This window comes from Falco punctatus, assembly GCF_963210335.1.
Source record: "Falco punctatus genome assembly, chromosome: Z".
NCBI classification, from domain to species: Eukaryota; Metazoa; Chordata; class Aves; order Falconiformes; family Falconidae; genus Falco; species Falco punctatus.
Window position 1 is genome coordinate 68,352,469 of NC_137586.1, and position 20,514 is coordinate 68,372,982.

General features: G+C 47.2%; 1 protein-coding gene across 1 annotated transcript; it reads right to left on the minus strand.

The window, feature by feature from the left end:
• Positions 1–11,433: 11,433 nt before the first annotated feature.
• On the minus strand, positions 11,434–15,145 carry LOC308056701 (cyclin-dependent kinase 4 inhibitor B-like). Its single transcript, XM_080372437.1, has 2 exons — positions 14,893–15,145; positions 11,434–12,799 (listed from the first exon to the last, which is right to left on the minus strand). Exons 1-2 carry the CDS (start codon positions 15,037–15,039, stop codon positions 12,314–12,316), a joined length of 633 nt encoding a protein of 210 aa, XP_080228563.1. The 5' UTR covers positions 15,040–15,145; the 3' UTR covers positions 11,434–12,313.
• Positions 15,146–20,514: the final 5,369 nt, after the last annotated feature.

The window sequence follows — 20,514 nt, forward strand, 5'->3', positions numbered from 1 at the left end:
TGTGAGATTATGCAGGGCAAAGATCAGAGAGGTGAAAGCCCAGCTAGAGCTCAGGCTGGCCACTGCTGTAAAAGGTAACAACAAATCTTTTTACGAATATGTTAGAAACACAAGGAGAACCAAAGACAACCTTCATCCTTTATTGGATACAGGGGGGGAACATTGCCACAAAGGGTGAGGAGAAGGCTGAGGTACTTAATGCTTTCTCTGCCTCAAGCTTCAATAGCAAGACCAGCTTCCCTCTGGGTCTCAGCCCCCTGAGCTGGAGGACAGAGATGAGGAGGAGCAGGATAAATTCCTCACAGCCCAGGAGGAAACCTGCTGCTCCACTCACACACAAGTCTATGTGGCCGTGTGAGATCCACCTGAGGGCACTGAGGGAGCTGGTGGGGGAGCTCGCCAGGCCACTCGCCATCATTTATCAGTAGCCCTGGCTACCAGGGAGGTCCCAGAAGGCTGAAGGTTAGCCAACATGATGCCCACCTACAAGAAGGGCAGGAAGGAGGATCTGGGTGACTACAGGCCTGTCAGCCTGACCTTGGTGCTGGGGAAGGTTATGGAGCAGATCATCCTGAGTGCCATCATGTGGCATGTGCAGAACAACAGCTGGGGGATCAGGCCCAGCCAACATGGGGTTATGAAAGGCAGGTCCTGCTTGACGAACCTGATCTCCTTCTGCCAGAAGATGACTCTCCTAATGGATGAGGGAAGGGCTGTGGATGTTTTCTAACTGGACCTTGTTAAAGCCTTTCACACCGTCTCCCACAGCATTCTCCTGGAAAAACTGACTGTTCAGGACTTGGGTGGGTGTGCTCTGTGCTGTTAAAAGCTGGCTGGATGGTCAAATCCAGAGAGTGGTGGTGAATGGAGTTACATCCAGCTGGCGGCTGGTCACAAGTGGTGTTCCCCAGGGCTCAGTGCTGGGGCCAGCCCTGTTTAATACCTTTATCAATGATCTGGACAAGGGGATCGAGTGCACCCTCAGTCAGTTTGCAGATGACACCAGGCTGGGGGGAGTGTTGACCCGCCTGAGGGCAGGAGGCCCTGCAGAGGGACCTGGGCAGGCTGGAGCGATGGGCCCAGGCCAGTGGTGTGAGGTTCAGCAGGGCTCAGTGCCGGGTCCTGCCCTTGGGTCACACCAGCCCCACGCAGCGCTACAGGCTGGGGCAGAGCGGCTGGAAAGGGCCTGGTGGGAAAGGGCCTGGGGGTGCTGGGTGACGGCCGGCTGGGCAGGAGCCAGCAGTGTGCCCAGGGGGCCCAGGCGGCCAGCAGCACCCTGGCTGGTGTCCCCAGCAGGGTGGCCAGCAGGACCAGGGCAGTGACCGTCCCCCTGCACTGGGCACTGCTGAGGCCGCCCCTCGAACCCTGTGTTCAGGTCTGGGCCCCTCTCTGCAAGAGGGACGTAGAGGGGCTGCAGCGTGTCCAGAGACGGGCAGCGGGGCTGGGGAAGGGGCTGGGGCACAGGTCTTGTGGGGAGCCGCTGAGGGGGCTGGGGGTGTTCAGTCTGGAGGCTCAGGGGGGACCTTGCTGCTCTCTACAGCTGCCTGACAGGAGGCTGTGGGCGGGTGGGGGTTGGTCTCTTCTCCCGGATAACAAGCAACAGGAGAAGAGCAAACAGCTTTCAAGTTGCGCCAGGGGAGGTTTAGATTGGAGATTAGGAAAACTTTCTTCACTGAAAGTGTGGTGAAGCATTGGAACAGGCTGTCCAGGGAGGTGGTGGAATCACCATCTCTGGGGGTATTTAAAAAAATGCGTAAATGGGATGCTTAGGGATGTGGTTTAGTGATGGACTTGGCAGTGCTGGGTTAACGGCTGGACATGATGAACTTAGAGGTCTTTTCCAACCTAAATGAATGTATGATTCTATGATATTCTCCCTAACAAAACCAGTGCAGGTGGTTTTCAGGCACTGGGGAAAAGAGCTTAACCAACTTCCCATATTTCCTAGTGTTTTTTTAAAGAACTTAAGATTGCAGGAGCCAGAGCTTTAAGATTGACAGGAAGAAGGCTAAAGATCTAACATATACTACGCTTCATACCTAGCCAAATCAGATGGCTAGCCTTAAAAATGGTTTTCACTGTTGTTATCTTTGCCCCCAAGACAGTTTTGTTAAATGGATTGGAGCCATAAAGTTCAAATTTGGATGTTCTAAGAGAAAGTTGTTTCTTGGTTTCCATTTTCAATCCCTCTTGGGTTTTTTTTACATTCCATAGTGCCATATAAAGATAATGGTTGTGTTAATTTTCTTGGTTTATGTACTAAGTACTTACAGTGACACAGGATAGTCATAGAGCATGTCCATAGGTAGTGGAATTTTATTATACATTTCTGTTATAAATTCTTCACTTCACATGCAAGGCTGGGTGATAACACTCGGTAAGGACAAGGAGTTGGCTGGATGGCTGCATCCAGAGAATTACAGTCAATAGTTCAATGTCCAAGCGGAAACCAGTAACAAGTGTCCATCAAGGCTCTGTACTGGACCAGTACTGTGTAATTATCTTCATCAACTGCATAAAATAGTGGGATTGAGTTTGTGAATGACACCAGGCTGAGTGATGTGGTTGATCCACTAGGGGGAAGGGATGCCACCCAGAGGGACTTTGACAGGCTTGAGGAGTGGGCCCATGCAAACCTCATGAAGTTCAACAGCACAAGGTCCCACACACCTGGGTCAGAGCAACCCCCTGTACCAATACAGGCTGGGGGATGAAGTGCTTGAGGGCAGCCCCATCAAGAAGGACTTGAAGGTGCTGGTGGATGAAAAACTGGACATGAGCCAGTAATGTGTGCTTGCAGCACAGAGAGCTGGTGGTATCCTGGCCTGTATAAAAAGAAGCGTGGCCAGCAGGTCGAGGGAGGTGATACTGCCCCTCTGCTCCACTCTGGTGACACCCCACCTGGAGCACAGGCAGCATCCAGCTCTGGAGTCCTCAGCACGGGAAGGACACAGACCTCTTGGAGAAGGTCCAGAGGAGGGCCACAAAAATTATCAGAGGGATGCAACACCTCTCCTATGAGGAAAGGCTGAGAGAGTTATGGTTGTTCAGCCCAGAGAAGAGAAGGCTCCGGGGAGACATTGTTGTGACTTTTCAGTACTTGAAGGGGCTCATAAGAAAGACGAGGACAGACTTTTTAGTAGGGCCTGTTGTGATAGGACAAGGGGCAATGATTTTAAACTGAAAGACAGTAGGTTTAGGATGGACATAAGAAGTTTTTTATAATGAGGCTGGTGAGACACTGGCACAGGTTGCCCAGAGAAGCTGTGGATGCCCCATCCCTGGAAGTGTTCAAAGCCAGGTTGGATGGGGCTTTGAGAAGCCTGGTCTAGTGAAGCCTGGTCTAGTGGAAGGTGTCCCTGCCCATGGCAGGGGGGTTGGCCAGATGACCTTTCAAGGTCACTTCTAACCCAAACCATTCTATGATGCTATGATACCTGTTTGCTCTGTCAGCATAGGCTTGGTATTTGATGGTGTTTCATGCAGAATTAGTATAAAGTCAATAACATGGTGGTAGTGTGTAGTGTGTTTTTGCAAACTTTAGCATGCATTTTACACTCTTTGAAATGTATTAGGAAATATTTATCTAGCAGACTACACAACTAAGATGGTAACTGACAAGAAAGGCATAGGTAATGTTTCATTATATAAAGAGAGGTTAAAAAAATGGTTCTAATTGTCCTAAACAGTCCTAAGAAATTTATTGAATTTATTGTAGGAGGTACTGCAAGTATGATAGAGAACAAGAAGATACACGTTTCATGTACTGCATTACCAAAACCAAGTACACATTCTAGCAGCGAACACTGATCATCCTTAAAATGTCTTTGATTTGACAAGAATGAGACAATGACATGACTTCACTGATACAAATTACCTCCCTTCTGTTTGACTGTCTCTCCATGACAATTTTGGTTTTTTACAACCCTCATTCAGTCCGTTTGTTGTGATGGATTTGAAGTGCCTTCTTGTGGTGCACAACATTGACACCGCTCCTATACTGTAACATCAGAATCAGTGTTAACAAACACTAGCTTGGGGTTCCTGGTTTACCATCTTGGCCTGGATTACCAGGATATAGGATGCTAAATTGTTGTTGCATAGTTTTCAAACATCTCAGGCTCCAAAATGAATGCCTCTCAAGGTTGACTGACATCATTGCTCCTCTTACAGAGACTTTGTCTTCTGTACGTTAAACGTAACCTGTTACACCGTTCCTGCTACAGTTTTACATTTGACATCTCTTATACCAAATATTGCCTCTTACAAAAATTAAGAAAGCTTTCAAAAGGGCCTTCCAGGACCTGACTGTTTTCTATGTGTATGTTTTCTGAACTGAAGCAAATGAAGCAGTTTCTTTGTGAGTAAATTATGTGCCTCATGTAAGATGGATTAGAACCATGGAAAGCCTAGCAAAGTAGTAGCTAATGAAATTTAACTTTACATTTTTCAAGCCTAGTTGTCATTCCTCAGTGGCATTGTCCTAAACTAACTCATTGATTTGTATGGCCTGAATGCTTTCAAGGCTTCTGGGGGGAAATATATCACCCCTAGAGCTAGCAGGAGCTGCAGAAGAACACGTCAGTCTTTCATGCTCCACTTCATGGCAGGATTTGCCATGGGGGAATAGAAAAATGTGGCTGGGAAACAGTGGGTATGTTAGAAATAAATGCTGAAAGCATAGTTTTCTTCCCCACATATACAAAAGGGAGACTGAATGGAAGTAAGTGATTGTAATTAGCACAGGTGCACAACACAGGAGCATACAGGTATTAGCCAAAAACTGGGAAATACAGAATCAGTAGCCAGCTGATTCCTTGTAGAATTTTCCACTGGGTTCCAAAGGAAATGCTAAAGCTTGGAACTACATGAAATGTCCAGACCCACACAGACCACAAGCAGAAGTGTCACTGCAGAGTAAGTTCAACATGCAAATAACAAATGCAAGAGGAAGACATACACCCACTTGCAGGATCTTTTGTCCGACTGTACCACCAGTGGCATTCATTAGAAGTTCTGCTTCATCTTGGTGCATGTGTCACAGGCAACAGATTTCCTTTGAGTGAATAAACTTCTGGATATGGATGTGGTAGCAATCAGACCCAGACAGCCCTTGTCTATATTCCAAGCCAGCACCCCACAGTTACTTCTGTTACAGGTGTTTGCTGTCTGTGACTGTGGAGTTGTTATTGTGTCCTACTTTGCTTCTCACTGATTGTTTGGATGTTGTATTTTGTTTACCCTGGCTATCCATGGCTTTTAAAGTCCTTTTTTCTTGGAGGAGATCTCCATTTATTTTGCTTGGAGCATCCTCCAGTGTGTGTGTTAACTGTTAATTTACTGATACCAATGCAATATTGTGGGTTCAAATATGGCACAAACTAGACCATGAGGCAGGCCATTTGGTTTACCCTTTTCTTCCCTTTTCTATTTCCTCTAAATCATTCTGCACAGCCTAACATTGATCTGTTTCGCTACTGTGAGATTGCCCACTCATATGTTATTTTCACTTAGATAACACTTCCTGCTGTTTCACATTAACAACACCAAAGCATCGCTCAGCATCAGCACAGGTGGCATGTGACATCAGAGTTTAGCTTTCATACTAGTATTCAAAACAGACCTAAGAGCGGTTGGGGTTCCCAGAACTGTACCCAGTGTGAGAGTGTTTTTTTATCAAAACCAGCTGAATATCAGTAAGGGGGGAAATTAATTCAAGAGGTCATCAGCACTGGGTGGGATCAACCCTCTAAGACATAAATTCTGGCTTAACTGTTTTAATGACTTCCTCCTCTCCCCGCTATCATTGCAATACTGACTGAAGCAGGACAGTGCAAGAGAATTGAAATTAACACTTAATCCATCACTCTTTTGCCAAAGTCTGCAATGTAGGTAATTGCCAAGTTCTCCACCACCCTTGCTATGAATTGGCTCAGGCAATTTGCAATGCAAGGCCATGCATGACTAGGCATAACTGGAAATACGTTTTCTGTCATAAATTCCTGTTTTCTGTCAAGGTGTCATAGAGGAGGCCCTGCTGCATGAATTCAGGAGATCACAAATATTCCCATGTAGAATTGTTCACAGGTATTGGTGGGACTTTTCAGCTCCCTACAGTGCATCTTGCGTACTGATGGGGCTGCTGTCCCCCACCTCTCCTTTCCCTCCCTGATGCTTATTTTTGTTCTGGCTCCAATGCACATCAAACTCCTTTTTAGGTTTCATCAGTTCACAGAACAAACTACCAAAAAATGTAGTCCTTTCCCAAAAATGGAATAGCCTCCACCCTATTAGCAAGTTAAAGCAGGTCATGAAAGTATGCAATGTGTGCATCAGCACAATGGAGCTGCATGGCCAAGTGGTGAAAGAAAAGGGCTTTTCCTTACAGCATCTGTGAAATATGAAGTCTGCTAGCTCCCCTGGAACTGCACTCCAAAAGAAAAGCAATTTCATTTCCAGCAGTCTTGAACTGACTTAACAGTCTTGAACTGATCCTGTTTCTATGTGAAAACCTTTAGGGTGAAAAAAATCAGACTTTGGTTTGTCTGTTTTCTGCTAATTCTTGTAAATGAACAATAAAGTCATTGTTCACTTGACTGATTCCTAGCATACAAGTGGCCATCTGGACCTCTTGCTCTTTGTTAAATTGAATGGGAGAAAATAATACTAGTTTGGTGTTTTTACTGAAAGAGAGTAAAAAGATTCTATGTAGGTAAGAAAGCCCACACTTGACTCTGTATCTGTATTTTCTATTGATTTTCAATTTTATTCTCATGAAACCAAGCAATAAGGAATAACATTGTTCTTGTGATTACCACTGAATACACAACCTGCTTCCAGAAACTTTAGGCAGGCATGAATGACACTATGACTCTTCTGACTCAGTCTTCTATTCAGGGCAGAGCCAGGTAAATGCCTAGGATCTCAGTAGCAACACCAGAAAACAGAATGTTTGAAATTTATGTGGAATAAATCTGAGTAGAAGCCAGAAGTTTCTCCATTTTTTTTAATTACCATCGTCTTTTTTTTCCATGGCTAGCTAGACCGGGATTTTCTAGAAATTGTAATTGACTGACATGAAACACAAGAGTAACTTCTGCATGCAATTTTTGTGAACGAGCTTGCTGGACTAGTCTGTTTGCAGTATGTTCTTTTTGGATGCATGCACCTCTCAGTATTTTCAAATGTCTCCTGCCTTATGGCAGGCATTCCTCATGGAATCAGGTTTCTCCTACATATTATTTAGCATAAAATTATTTAGCTTGACATGTGGTAAAATAGTTTGTCTTGCTACCAGTGAACAGAACTGCACGAACATTTACTGAAAACCGGAGAAGGAGACTGAATGTAAATGAAGTACAGTCATATATTGTAACTTGTGTGCTCCTATACAGCTGTAGAAAAGCAATGGATAATGCAAATCTGTAGAACACTGTGATGTCCACAGTGTTGAATAGCATTGCATAAGGAAACAACATGATTTTTAAAAAGCAGTGGTTTCTATGTACATCTTGAAAAGAGGAAACAAAAAAAAAAACCAAACCCAAAGTTTGGGCACAGTGTTCGATCCCCAGATTTAGCAACTTATGGAACCAAGAATAATTAATGTCTGTAGTAAGTGAAAAGTATCTTGCAGAACACGTGAAGTCTTTTGGTTAGTTTCCTTGTTTGGTTTCCTACAGTATGGTTCCTTTAACTCAAGGAGGAAGACATTTGATCTCATGGAAATCTTCTAATTTGACCTTAGAATTGGTGTTTTATTAATTAGCCCTTTATAGGAAGCAACTTTTGTATGGGTTTTTATCCACTGTGTAAAAAGGTTCTGAAATACATTTTATTTGTTTTCATAGTATGGTCCAACATTGATAATCATTCTTTTGCATCTGCCTGAAGATAAACGAGCAAGATAAGCCAGTAAGAGGAAAGCAATGGTAGGAGTGGCTTTCCTCTTAAAGTGCATGTGAGAAGGACAGTGGAAGCAGCTCTGTCCTTGGACCTGATCTATAGTCGAGACAAATTCTCCACTTCATGGTGTTATTAGTACCTTGGCTTGACTCTTAGTTCCTTCTCTGGTCCTTTGGCTGCTCAGAGCCTAAGGTGAAAACAGATGTAAAAAACCACATAAAGCTAGCGGTGTTTAAATGCTTGATCTCTGGAAGCAAGGAATGCCCTCCCATGATTTCCACCAAACAAGGCCCACTGTATGACTGTAAGTGCCATTGCTCATCAGCCATGTGCACTGGATGTCTGCAGGGATGAGCTTTGTTTTAGAAGCCCAACAAAACCGTTGATCCATGTTGGCATGCAGTGGGGTAGAGGTAAATGTCCATTGTGCATCCTTTCAGGCTTAGGCAAACTCTGCCATATTTGTCTGATCTTTTTCCTGGCACCTCTTCCCTGAACTGGACCTGCCTCTTTTCCCCATGTTCTGGCCACTCTGTGCCTCTGCCCCATTCTTCCTACTCTCAACATGCCTGTTTTCTGACCTTTTTACCCAGTCCATGCTGTCGACCACCAAAGCCATGTAGAGAAAAAAGTGCTTGTCCTGCGACTTTCCCCACCTGGGAGATCAAATTCATATGTTCCCTCACCTCCCCAAGGAGCAATGTCTCTGTGCAGAAATCACGTGTAGGATGCTGTGTCCTGAAAAGAGTGACTACAGCAATGGCAGCATGAGCTACCTAGTTTAGTGTTAGAAAGTAGGATCTTTCCAATATCATAACCTCTACTGATGGTGTGAGCTGAACTCTGAACGTCTTGCCCCTGTGGTCCTTTGTGGGAACTCTTTCCCTGGTTGCACAGCCCCTGGATAAAGCAGTACATACAAACAGGGCTTCTCACAGCCCACCCTCAGTCCTGAGCTTACATTCACTTACCAAGGACAAAGCTGGGTCTAGCAGCAAACAGCTGTGTATATTTCTGTGAGGCAGCCTGAAGCCTCTAGTTACAAGATTCTTGGTTTTCAGCTTGTAAGGACCACCTCACATTTCACTTCCTCTTCCTAGGCTTTCTCCAGCACAGAAACACTTTCTTAGCAAGTGTTTCTATGAAAAGAGTGCAGGTACTTATGAGTACATGGTAACAAAGAGAGAGAAATGTGGAAGAATTTGTTCTCTGCTCTTTGTTCCACAGAGATAAAGAGTGTTCTGTCTTAACTTTTGCTCATATAGCATCTTAAAGTATTCCTACCTCTTTTTCCTGTAAGTTGGGGAGGGGGTGGGGGGTGGAGGAGAACAAAAGAAGTAAAAATGGTTAATTACTTCAATGAGTGTGAGACTAGGACTGACTGAGACTTGATTAAAAATAAATATCTAGAACCACTAGGTATATCATCCCTCATCTCTACTGCTGGGAGTGGTTGCCCCACCAGAGCTCTTGTAAAATATCCATGTCTTCAGAGGTCCTCTCCCCAGCACCTGGTCCTGTGGCTTACCTGTCCCACCATCAAATTCCTCAGTTTCTCCTGTGAAGGCTCTGAGCACTTCCACTTTCCTCCTGAGACTCACAGTATTTGAGGCTTATTTTCCATGTAAGTAGGCAGAGAGGTTAATGTATTGCCACACCTTTGGCCCAGGCAAGGTCAGGTGATCACTTTCTTTCCTGAAATGCCTTTTGTTTTGCACTTCTGTGGAGGTTTCAAAAGCTGTGAACGAGATATCTAAAGCCTATGAACTGACAGACACAATAAACTTAGGTGAATTTGAAGGGGGTTATGCCTCTTGTAAAGCTTGGAAGTCCTGTCCTCAAAGAGTAAATTTCCAGAATGTGTAATAGAAAAAAATTTGTTTTTCTAAGTGCCATTACCGTGAAGGTATTTTTATTAAATATAAAAAGCCTGAAAGAGGAGACCACAACAGAAAATATCTTAGTCAAATTATTTAGATCTGGCGTTCACATGCAATTGAAGAATGCTTTCTAACACATAGGGCTGCTGGCTCCTTGTCTAAGAGTGAACATTTATGAAGGAAGGGAAAGCAGCATAAAGCTGCTACCTCAGTGTGGTGAACCTATCTTTTTTAAGACTTTTTAGAGAGACAAAAAAAGCTGTGAATATTTTTTCACAGAGGTTGGGCTGGACAAAGGGGGGAAAACCTTTTTCTATACTTTGCTAAGCAGTGCAAACTCTTCCTTTCCTCCCTGTTCATGGTGCCAGTGCTGAAAGTTGTGCAGGCTGGTGAACGCCTTGTCCGTTCAGGCACTTACCACACTCACACCACCGCCGAAATCACTGCGTGTATCTCTGTCCCAAAAACTCTTTATCCTCGTCAGACGACATCCCCAGGAAATCTGGGGCTACGGCACCTCCGAGGCCAAAGCCCTAGGAAGGTCAGGCTCTTTCCGCACGGCTTTCCCGGGTGGGGAGAGGCTGCGTGGAAAGCTCGTAGGCATCCTGGCGTGAACGCTGCTCCACCTGCCATGTTTCCGAACGGACTTCCCGGGGCTCCGGCCCTCCTTCCCGCAGGGAAGGGGGCGCCTTCGGCGGACAGCCGGCGGGCAGGGCGGCGGGCAGCGGGGGCTGGGGCGTCGCGGGGAGCCCAGAAGATGCAGGGATGCTCCGCGCCCCGCCGCTCCGGCCGGGGTCCGCCGGCCGCTAGGACCGCCACCTGCCCTCCGGCCCAAGCATCGCAAGGCTCAGCTGAGTTCCCTCCTGCACGCAAGCCGCGGGGACGGGAGAGAAAAAAAAAACCACCTTCTTCCCACCCTACCCTGCCCCCGACCCAGACCGATTTGCTGATCCCTCTCCTGCCGGCCCGCCCTCCGGGCCGGGCTTGCCATCGATTTGGTCCCCAAAGATCTAGGAAGTCACTTTTTTTTTCGTTGGTTGGTTTGGTTTTTTTTTTTTTGGTGAGAGAAGGGTGACTTTTTTCCTTTACCGCCCCCGCCCTTCTATTTTAAAGAAATGAGCGGCAGAAAGCCGTTCCTCGGTAAGCTGGAGGCGAAATGACGGTGCATGGGAGCACTTCTGGCCCCGTGCCGGCGAGCACAGTGCAGGCTCCTAGTCACGGGCAACCAAACCGCCATCCTACCTGCCGGAATCGGCAAGGGACAACCTCCAGGCACAGCATGCGCCGCGTGCCTCTAGAGCATATAATTGCCTTTGGTTTTTTAGGAGGAAAAGAAAAAACCTGCTTTTAAAGAGATCGTAGAGCCACGCGAAGTTAGCAAGTGCATTTCCTATTGCTCTGTAAGCGTTCTTTTAAATAAGGAAATTAGCGTGTTCCATGGGTGCTTTTAACTCGAGTGTGTATGTTCGTAAATAACACACACCTGCGTACAAGCCCTGTGCATTCGACCTGCGCGAACGTGTTGTGTGTATGTGTACTTATTGTGTACACACTTAGTGTGTGTATGTATAAATGTGTATTTATGCACAGACACAAAAGATGTAAGCGACAGACAAAGTCGAAATGAATAGCACCGTCCAACACCGAGTATTGCTGCGTACAGGGCATTTAATAGTTGAACACAAAGATATTTTTTTTTTAAGCCAACCTCTTTCCTTTTTTGCTGTTGAATAATAACAGGTATTTGATCACACGTAAGTGGTACCAACATTGGGTAGACCATGGAAATCGCGTGGGAAAAACAGAGCCAATGCCGGTGAAGAAATCCAGATCCAAGCTCTGTGATTATCTGGTTTGGAGACAAGGAAAGCCGTCTTAAAAATACGGAGCTCATTGCCCAGATCTTCTGAATCAACAAGATACGTCCAAATGTTAAATCTGCGCGGTAACTAAAGGATCACCAATTGGTTTCTCACATGGATAACTTTCATGAATGAATACATCTATACATAATACGTATAGCTGTTCCCAAACTATAATCTCGAACAGTGTTAAATATTTCAAGACTCTCTGAGTCGAGCGGGATGGTGAAGGGGCAGATTTGAAGATTAATTGATTTTGTAAACGGGTTGGCTAAGGTGTTCACTATTTTAAAGAGCTATATAAAGGAATCTAAAGGTATCACGAAAATGCAAAGCGTTCTCACTTCTCTAAACCGCATCAGATTAACAATGGAGGGAAGAAACGACGAAATTCCCTTCCCCTTTCCCCCCATTGCCCCGCGGGGCACCGGAGAGCAGTTTGCCGCTTGTTCCCTGCCCGCCGGTGAACCTGCGGAGGGGAGAACCAGGAGGTCTCCCTGCGGCTCTCTTTTGGTCCCTTCCGCTTTTCCTTAAAGATTTCATCAGCATGCATAGCCTGGCAGAAGCTGGACACGGAGTGCCCCGGGGGTGAGGGAGAAGCTCTGGGGCAGAGGGGCAGAGGCAGACCCTCCCCAGCAGCTGGGCTGCCTGGAGCATCGTCAGCCGTCAGCGCTCGCTGGGTGCCTCGACGGCGGGGAGGACCTGCCCGGTACCTTCCGCGGAGATGCGCGCACGGCACGGGGGGAGGAGGTCTTGGCGGGGGACGGCTGCCACCGGGGCTTCAGGAGGGGCGGCGCGGCTTGGCGGCGACGGCGGCCAGCAGGGGCGACTGCCGCGGGCGTGCCAGTGCACAGCCCCCTCCGCTGCCGGCCCGTCTCCCGGTGCGGCAGCGTGGAGGGGCGGCGGGTGTCGCAGGTAGCGGCCCACCGGTCCGTGCGGTCCCCCCGCCGCCACGTCGAGCGGGAGGCGGCCGAAGCCGTCGGGCAGGTCGAGCCGCGCCCCGGCGCGGTGCAGTGCCTCCAGCGTCTCCAGGAAGCCGGCGCTGGCCGCGTCGTGCACCGGGAAGCAGCCGGTGCTCGGGTCGGGGCGGTTGGGGTCGGCTCCGCGCTGCAGCAGCAGCTCGGCCACCCGCGGGCTGCCCAGCATCATCACCTGCGGGGAGACACAGCGTTAGCGCGGCGGCTGCGGAGAGCTGCGGGGCGGCGGCGGCTGGCGGCTGGGAGGCTGCCGGCCGGGGTGTCTTTGGGGCATGGTTTTCCCACGCCAGCTGTTTGCAGCTGTAACCTGCATACGGGCACACGGCTGTACTCGGTGATCCTGTATGGGTCCCTTCCAACGTGAGATAGTCTATGGTTCTATGATAAATTAAGATATTAGCTAAGATGGCTGTGATTTCCAGAATAAGTACTACATACGTGTATGTTCTGTTCCACATTTTACACCATTTATATATAACATGAAATGTATGGTACTTGTGTTGTGTGTACACACATACATACACGCCATTTATATGTATCATTTGTTATACTATAAAGAGAGTGGGTGGGTGTGTATACACACTATGTGTACACGCGCTACGCGTTCTGTAACAGCGCTGAGGAGCGGACACGCTATGATTTTTCAATGAACAGCGCAGCAGCAGCGCAGGGAGCACGGCGGGGCCGGACGGCCAGGTGTAACAGCCCTGGCAGTGGCTCTTTTCGGTGCCAGGTGAGGATTTCCCTGCTCTTGAGTTCTGGATCGAACCGTTTTGCTCTCTCTCAGCTCTGGCTAAACCTGTGCTTCTTCTCACAGGAGCAAGGAAAGCTGTTGAGCGCCCATGGGTAATGCACAAAACTTCCCTGCCACTCCGCAGCTGAAACAAAAGCAGGAACTTCTGCCAAGGTGAACTTATGCAGGACTAAGGAAAAACAAACAAGTAAAAACAGCACGCAAGCAAATAGAAGAAACTGACGCTTGGGTTTTTACTTTCCCCGTTCTCCTGGTTATTTTCAGTGGAATTTTAACCTCCATGAATTGAGCCTTAAGACTGTAGAAAATGCCTTGAGAAAACTTGTTTTCTCATTATTTTCTTTCTCGAGAGAATCTGTTTATGGACTACAAATATTTGGTTTTATTTATAATAGAAGTGCGAAAATGCTTATGAACTTCATAATTTATCTATTCCTGTAGAGGTTAAGTCTTTCAGAAAGATAAAGCAAGTCCGCATGTCAGAGTGGCAGCCATTTTGCAAAGTGTTGGTAAAGGAAACAGAACTTAGTCTCAGCCAGAAGTAAGGGGTGGAAAGAGAAAATTTACTACAATTTGGAGAGCCTTTTCATCTGGAATTTGAACCTGCGACAGAAATAAAACGAATAATTTTCTCAGTGCCTTTCTCAGTAACTTACTTCAGAAAAATAATTCCTTTTCTATATAAAGTGCAAGTGCCAAAATGGCTGTTCAGCTGGTGAATCATTACATTCAAATGGCAGCTCGAGAAAACCCTTTTCATGAAATGCACAACTCCAGTTTAAATCACAGTACATTAATCGTTCGATGAGAACCTAACTCTTCCAGCTTAAGTATGCCAATTAATATAACACACTTCTAGCTCTCAAAATGTCTCAAAACAACTCCACTGCGCACTGTACTTGTAATACTATCAATGAATACTACCACTATTGATGAATAATTAATATTAAAAATACCACTCATAACAGTGACAACTACTAATATATACCTAGTTTCAAGTTACAATTTTTGCTCAGTGACAATTTCTACACCGTCTTCTGTGCTATTCTGTCACACGAATATAGTAGTAAGGGACCCCGTTTCTATTTCCTTGGGGGAAAGACCCATTAAGGCTATATTTAAAGCAAACAAACAAACAAGAAAAGTCGATCGAAGCGCAATCAACTCCCTGAACCCATCTGGAAGGGGATTTTGCAGTCCTACTTCTCCTTTTGAGTACCCTTTCGCATAATTCGTTTGCTGACACCGGTGCACCCCCCCACCCCCCACCCCAACCCTATCTTAGTGTTTGCAGGAGATCGGGGGTTCAGAAAATACCCTCCTGCATTCAGGCAGCTGCGGCTGGAGCTCGGTTCCGATAATAACAATAAAAATCAATTCAAAACCCGAAATGCCTCCCTTCTCCCCCGCCAGCGTGGCAAAGGACAGATCCCCCAAGCCGTCACACTCCACACACACCCTCCCCCCCCCGCCTCATAATTCCGCCCCCCCCCCCCAACCCCGCTGCTCCGTACCTGGAGCGAGGTCCTCCCAAAGCAGTTGGTCCCGTTGGGATCCGCGCCCGCGTCCAGGAGCTTCCGCACCTCCTCGCGGTCCCCGCGGGCAGCAGCGCTGCACAGCCGGTCGCCAGCACAGCCGCCGCCCCGGGGGGACGCCTCCATCGCCCCGACACAGGGTCGCCCCCTGCCTTTCCGTCTCCCCCGGCCAGGACCTCGACTGCCGCGGCTCGGCAGCTGCTCCTCCCCGACGACAGAAGCCGCCCCCCCGCGCCTCCCCCCCCGGGGCAGACCGTCCCCCGGCCCGGCCCTGCGTACCCTCGCTGCTCGCACGCCCGGCGGGGCAGGGCACTGCAGCATCCCCCCGCCCCGGCTCCACGCGAGGAGGGGGCCGTGGTCCTGGCGGCTGCGGGAAAACCCGCGCTCCGTCCCTGGGGGGCACGGAGTTGGCGGGGAGGGGTGGGGTAGGATCGCGGGGTGCTGACAGCCAAGCTGGTAGCTCGGCACCCCGCGGGGCAGCGCGGCCTCACACCGCCCCGAGAGCTCCCGCGGGGGCTGCCACCCCCCGGGGGCGCCGTTGGTACGGGAGGAGGAAGGGGACGGGGGCTGCGGCGTGCGCTCCCAGCCCCTCCCCACATCGGTGCGGGGTGCGAAGGACGGGGAGGGGGGCGCAGCCCAGCCGGCAAACCGCTTCCCCGGGGCCCCGGGGCTGGCCACAGCTGCCCCGGCCCGGGCAGGTGGGACGCGCCCCGCCGTTATTTTGCATGGGGCGTGCGGCGGGGGACGGCACACCAGAGCCTTCCCGGGGCAGGGAGGGACTCTTGTGAGAGGGATGGATTTGGCTTGTCGCTCCGGAGGGTCTCCTTGCCCTACCCCGAGCTCCTCCGAGCGGTGGGTCTGGGGTCCGTTCCCCCGTCCCGCCGCCGGCCGGGAGCAGGCGGCCCGGATGAGGAAGAGCGCCGTGCCCGCAGGAAGTCTGCGATCCACCGCATGGCAGCCTGCCGCGGGGACCGCTTCGCCCGGCCCTGCGGGAGCCTGTCGCGGGCAAGACGGCCGCGACGAGACCCAGCCGGGACAAGGTACGGCTCCAGCCCGGCAGCCAGAGGCTGGGCAGAGCCCACTCTTATCTCTGTGAAGGTTCCCAAAAACAACGCACCTGACCCCTCCTCTTGCTTCCCGCACTCTCACTCATCCCTCCTGGACAAAGCTGCTCCCCGCGGCGGGCCCCGGCGACGCCTATGATACTCACCCTGTCCCCCAGCCAACCACCCCCGTCGAGGGGAGCGGGGAACCGGCCCCAGCGCCTGCGGAGCTGCCACAGCACCCGCGACCCGCGGCTCAAAGGTTTTAGTCCGCCACCTCGAAGCTACGGGAAGACCTGGGCAAGGGGCGAGACGAAGGAGGGGGGTTAAAGGCTCCTGCGCTCCCACAGGGCGATGCGGAGAGCGGGGCGTTTCAGAGCCACCGCCGAGGTCGGATGAAGTGAGCAAATATAGCAAAACAGATTAAGGACTTTTTTAGGCTATGTGTGTGTGTGTCCTGACGCTCCCCCCACCCCCTACCCCGTCAGTTGCCTAATCTCCTATTTTTAATTACAGCAAACGGGTGCGATTGCCACAGAAGCAGTATCTGCCGTGCAGATGCACCTTTGTTCCCTTCGACGTTATCCTCCCCTGAGCCGCTCGAGCACACGAAAAGCCCCGCGTAGGCTCTTGAGAGGGCAAATGCCCTGAAGGGCGAAACCGGCGATTTTATGTCTACAGGTACGGACGGCGGAAAGGCAGAGGCATCCTTGGACACGGAGAAATTAAACACAAAATTATCCTTGCGTAGATAAGACAGAAAATCACTGAAAATTCCTCATATGGGGGCTTTTTGAGCCTCCCCCGCCAAGTTTCTGCTTTGCAAGGGCAGGGTGCGGTATTTGAAGTGGGTTTGGGCGCGGTAAGGCACCCGCTCGGCAGGGACGTGCAGCGGGCTCCCACGCACCCTGGTTTTGCTGCAGTGCATGGTGCAGAGTGGACCCCAGGGCTGGAGGGCTATTAAAAAAAATTAATATTTTTTTAAAAATCAACAACCAAAATTTAAAAGTGGATTTTTTAAAAGTCCATAAAGCGGAGGAATTAAAAGGAAAGGATCTCCCACCCAACAGGTAAAGTGCCCTGCAGTCCTTCATGCCCTCTCTGCCATTAGTGATAGCCATGTAGGGATAGATCCGAGGAGAAAACCTCCCTGGGATTACGTGTGTCAGGTGTCCTAAAATTGCAGATCACTAGTGAGGCGCGGCAGGGTTGCATATTATCTCTGGCTAATCTTGCTTTCAGTGAAATAGTAATGATAGTGGATTTTATGCATCTCACATATGTGTGTATATAAATATATGCATACAAGTCTTTTTGTATAAGTAACTTTTATATATGTATAAAAAAATATTATACACTCACACGTCAACATATTTGTAAATTAAGATGTTACTAGAGGAGTCAGAGGGCCTGTCTGTATCTCCATTCCTGCTAAAATCTATTAAAAGCCACAAAATAGCACCATGGTGTAAAACAACAAATATGGTCCTGTGCTAACGATTACTGGTCCTCCAAATTACCTGTCAAGCCACTGAACCATTAAAAAGACACAATTTTAAGTTACATTATTGAAGCCATATGAATTTTACCCTCACAAATGCACATCCTATTTTGCACAATTTTGGTACCAACAAACGACCTCAAATTCATCAAAACATAATATCACACACTCATTTCTGAAGTCAGGGAAATAACAACCAAACCTGTGCTAATGCGTTTTGAAAACGATCCTTGTACTGGACTTGCATCTTGGGGGAAGGGAGCAGAAACCATTTTCCCTCTCCAACAAACCTTACTGCAAAGATACTGGGGGGGGGGGGGGGGGGGGGGGAGTGGAGAAGACTGTCCACATTAAGCAGTCTTCCGATTCTACATTTCTGCTTCTAGTATTTTTTAAAGTCACTGTTCAACAATACAGGGTTTTGACACTGAAAATATCCATTTTAATATTACAGTACAGCGACACTGCAAATTGTTTTGAAGATGTTTTGATAATAGCATACAGGACAGAAAAGGTCATTTTCAGTTACCAAAAGCAGCCATCTTATGCCCTGTTTAAGGCTTAGCACGTGCTACCCTTTCGAAGAAAAAAATTTGTAAACATTAAAGTGTTTTCAAAACATTTATGTGAGTTATTTTATCATCTATCAGGTATTTCAGTAATAAGTTTAGGGGTTAATTAAATACTACAAAGAGGCAAACTATAGAAAACATAATACTGGGATGTCCTTGTTTGTAAATAGGCAAAAAAAACCCCAAAGCCCCCAAAAACACAGGAGGGGCAGGAGTGGAAGATGCAATGGAGAGGCTGCATGAAAGTAACCTGATTTACAATGGGGGGGGGGGAAGGGGGAACAGTTTTTCGGAGTTATGCCACAACTGAAGCAAAAATGATGAATAGAAATCGTTGAAGAGGATGCTTCTACTCTTCACCTCAAAATGTCAGTGTATTTGCAAAGATAATTATCGTTATCACACATATTGGGTAAGAGCAGGAAAATCTAGCACTTTAATTTTAGACCTTTAGAATTTGTGCCATAGAGGTTTCTTTTGAACATAAAAATGGCCAAAGAACACTACACCCCAACAAACAAAAACCCCACAACGACCCAAAAATCTGCAATACTAAAAAATAAATACTTTGGTTTCTGTTTTCCAAGCTGTGTGATGTAAATTTGCACAAAGCACATTTCTGAATGCAATATGCTGCCCTACATAGCTGTGAAAATATTTCTAGATATTTTTACAATTTTTGTAGAAACCCTCCAGGAAATTTTAGACGCATATTACTTCAGTTTTCCATTTTGTGCTATGGAGCCATTGGAAAGTAAAACGATGTAATGGCTCTGGGTAATCACCTAACAGTACAAAAAGTAATTAAGCATTCATCAGGCAAAATATTCCCTTCCTTAAAAAAACAAATAGCAAAGCAAAGACAAATGACAAATAAACACACACACAAGGCAAAACAAATAAAATCTCTCCCATACGCCTAAGAAATAAAAAGGTTTAGATGTTGCAAGAGAAAAAGGTCACGGTATGGCCAATGCGATGTAGAATTGCTTCTATCAGCCAGGTTTTGAGTGTCAGTCCCCGGAGGTTCAGAAGCAGCTTCGTGGACACTGTTTTAATGAAAGACACTCTCTCTCTCTCTCTAAGACTGCTCGAGGAGTATTAAAATTTTCTTTGTTCCATCCACCTATTTAAGTAATTTAATTTTGAACAAAGCTTGAGAATAGGACCCATCTCTCTAAGTAACAAATAAGGGCAAGGAAAAAAGAAATTTTAAAAGCAGCTGTTTTCCCTTTATTTTCAAACTTTTTTTTTTTTCCCTGAAATAGATTTCCACCTCATCCAAATATGAAGCCCCCCTCCTCTTCCGGCAGACTGTCCTGAAATACTGTGGGTTTGGGGTTCTCTGTCTCTGAGATGCCAAAATATTTATGCATTACTTTTGTGACTGTAATATTGTTACATCCTACTATGGAAGGAGCACATTTTTTTTAGATTAAACACACACTTCTTTTACTCCTCCCCAGCCTCTTCAGAATCAGCTTTTCAGCACATTTCAGTCACTATTTTAGACCTAACTGGCACTTTTCAAGAACTCAATCTCCCCAGTGAAAAGTTCAGCGCACAGGGGAGCAGCAGTATTTACAGCAAGTGTGGAAATAGAAGGAAAAAAAAGTTGCCACACTGCCTGATGCATAAGAAGATTTTGTCCTTGCTGCAGCAAATTTTAAATCGAGATAACTGACACCTTCATATTTATGTTTAATGTTTTATAATCCAGATTTGTGCATTTCAGGTCAACCAGAGTTTATAGTTTCTTCCCCCCCCCCCCCCCCCCCCTTTAGTGTAAGATGAAGAAATTAGGCCTACTAAAAATGCAAGAACGGAAGGATTTGAAAGTAACAAGGAAAACTAAATGTTGTTTCTGACTTTTTATATATATATATATATATATATATACACACACACAGAGTGTGTATGTATATCTCCCTACACCTGATGTTCAAAAAGTGCTAAAGGGATCTAACCAGGGACTGGAGCAGGCAAACTGTGAACTGCTTTATCTCCACAATTCGAGTCCTATAGCTTGAAGGGTTTAATTGTTGGGTTGGTTGTTTTTGTTTTTTTTTTTTTTTAATATATACACACACACACACACATATATATATATAACATATAATCGCTATTTTTGTAGATATTTTCTAAGGCAAATATTTCTACTGTCCATCTGCCCCTGCTATTCTCCAGTCTGTGCTCTGGATTAAAGAAGGTTGTGGACTCCTCTACTGACCTCCTACAAGGATTTTGCAGAACAATCCTCAAACACTCACCAAAATTAATATTCGCTTTATTTTTCATAATGTGTCTAATTTTGTGTAATGATCGAGGCCTAAATTGTGGTGTGCAGATTCACAACAATCCGGTTTTGCAGTCTGAAGTCAGGAAAAAGTCTCTAAAAACACCTTGGGTGTCTCAATGCCCTTTATATACGTGTGTGTTTTAATTACTCTTTCTGACGCTGCTCGGCCGCTCTGACCCTTATTGC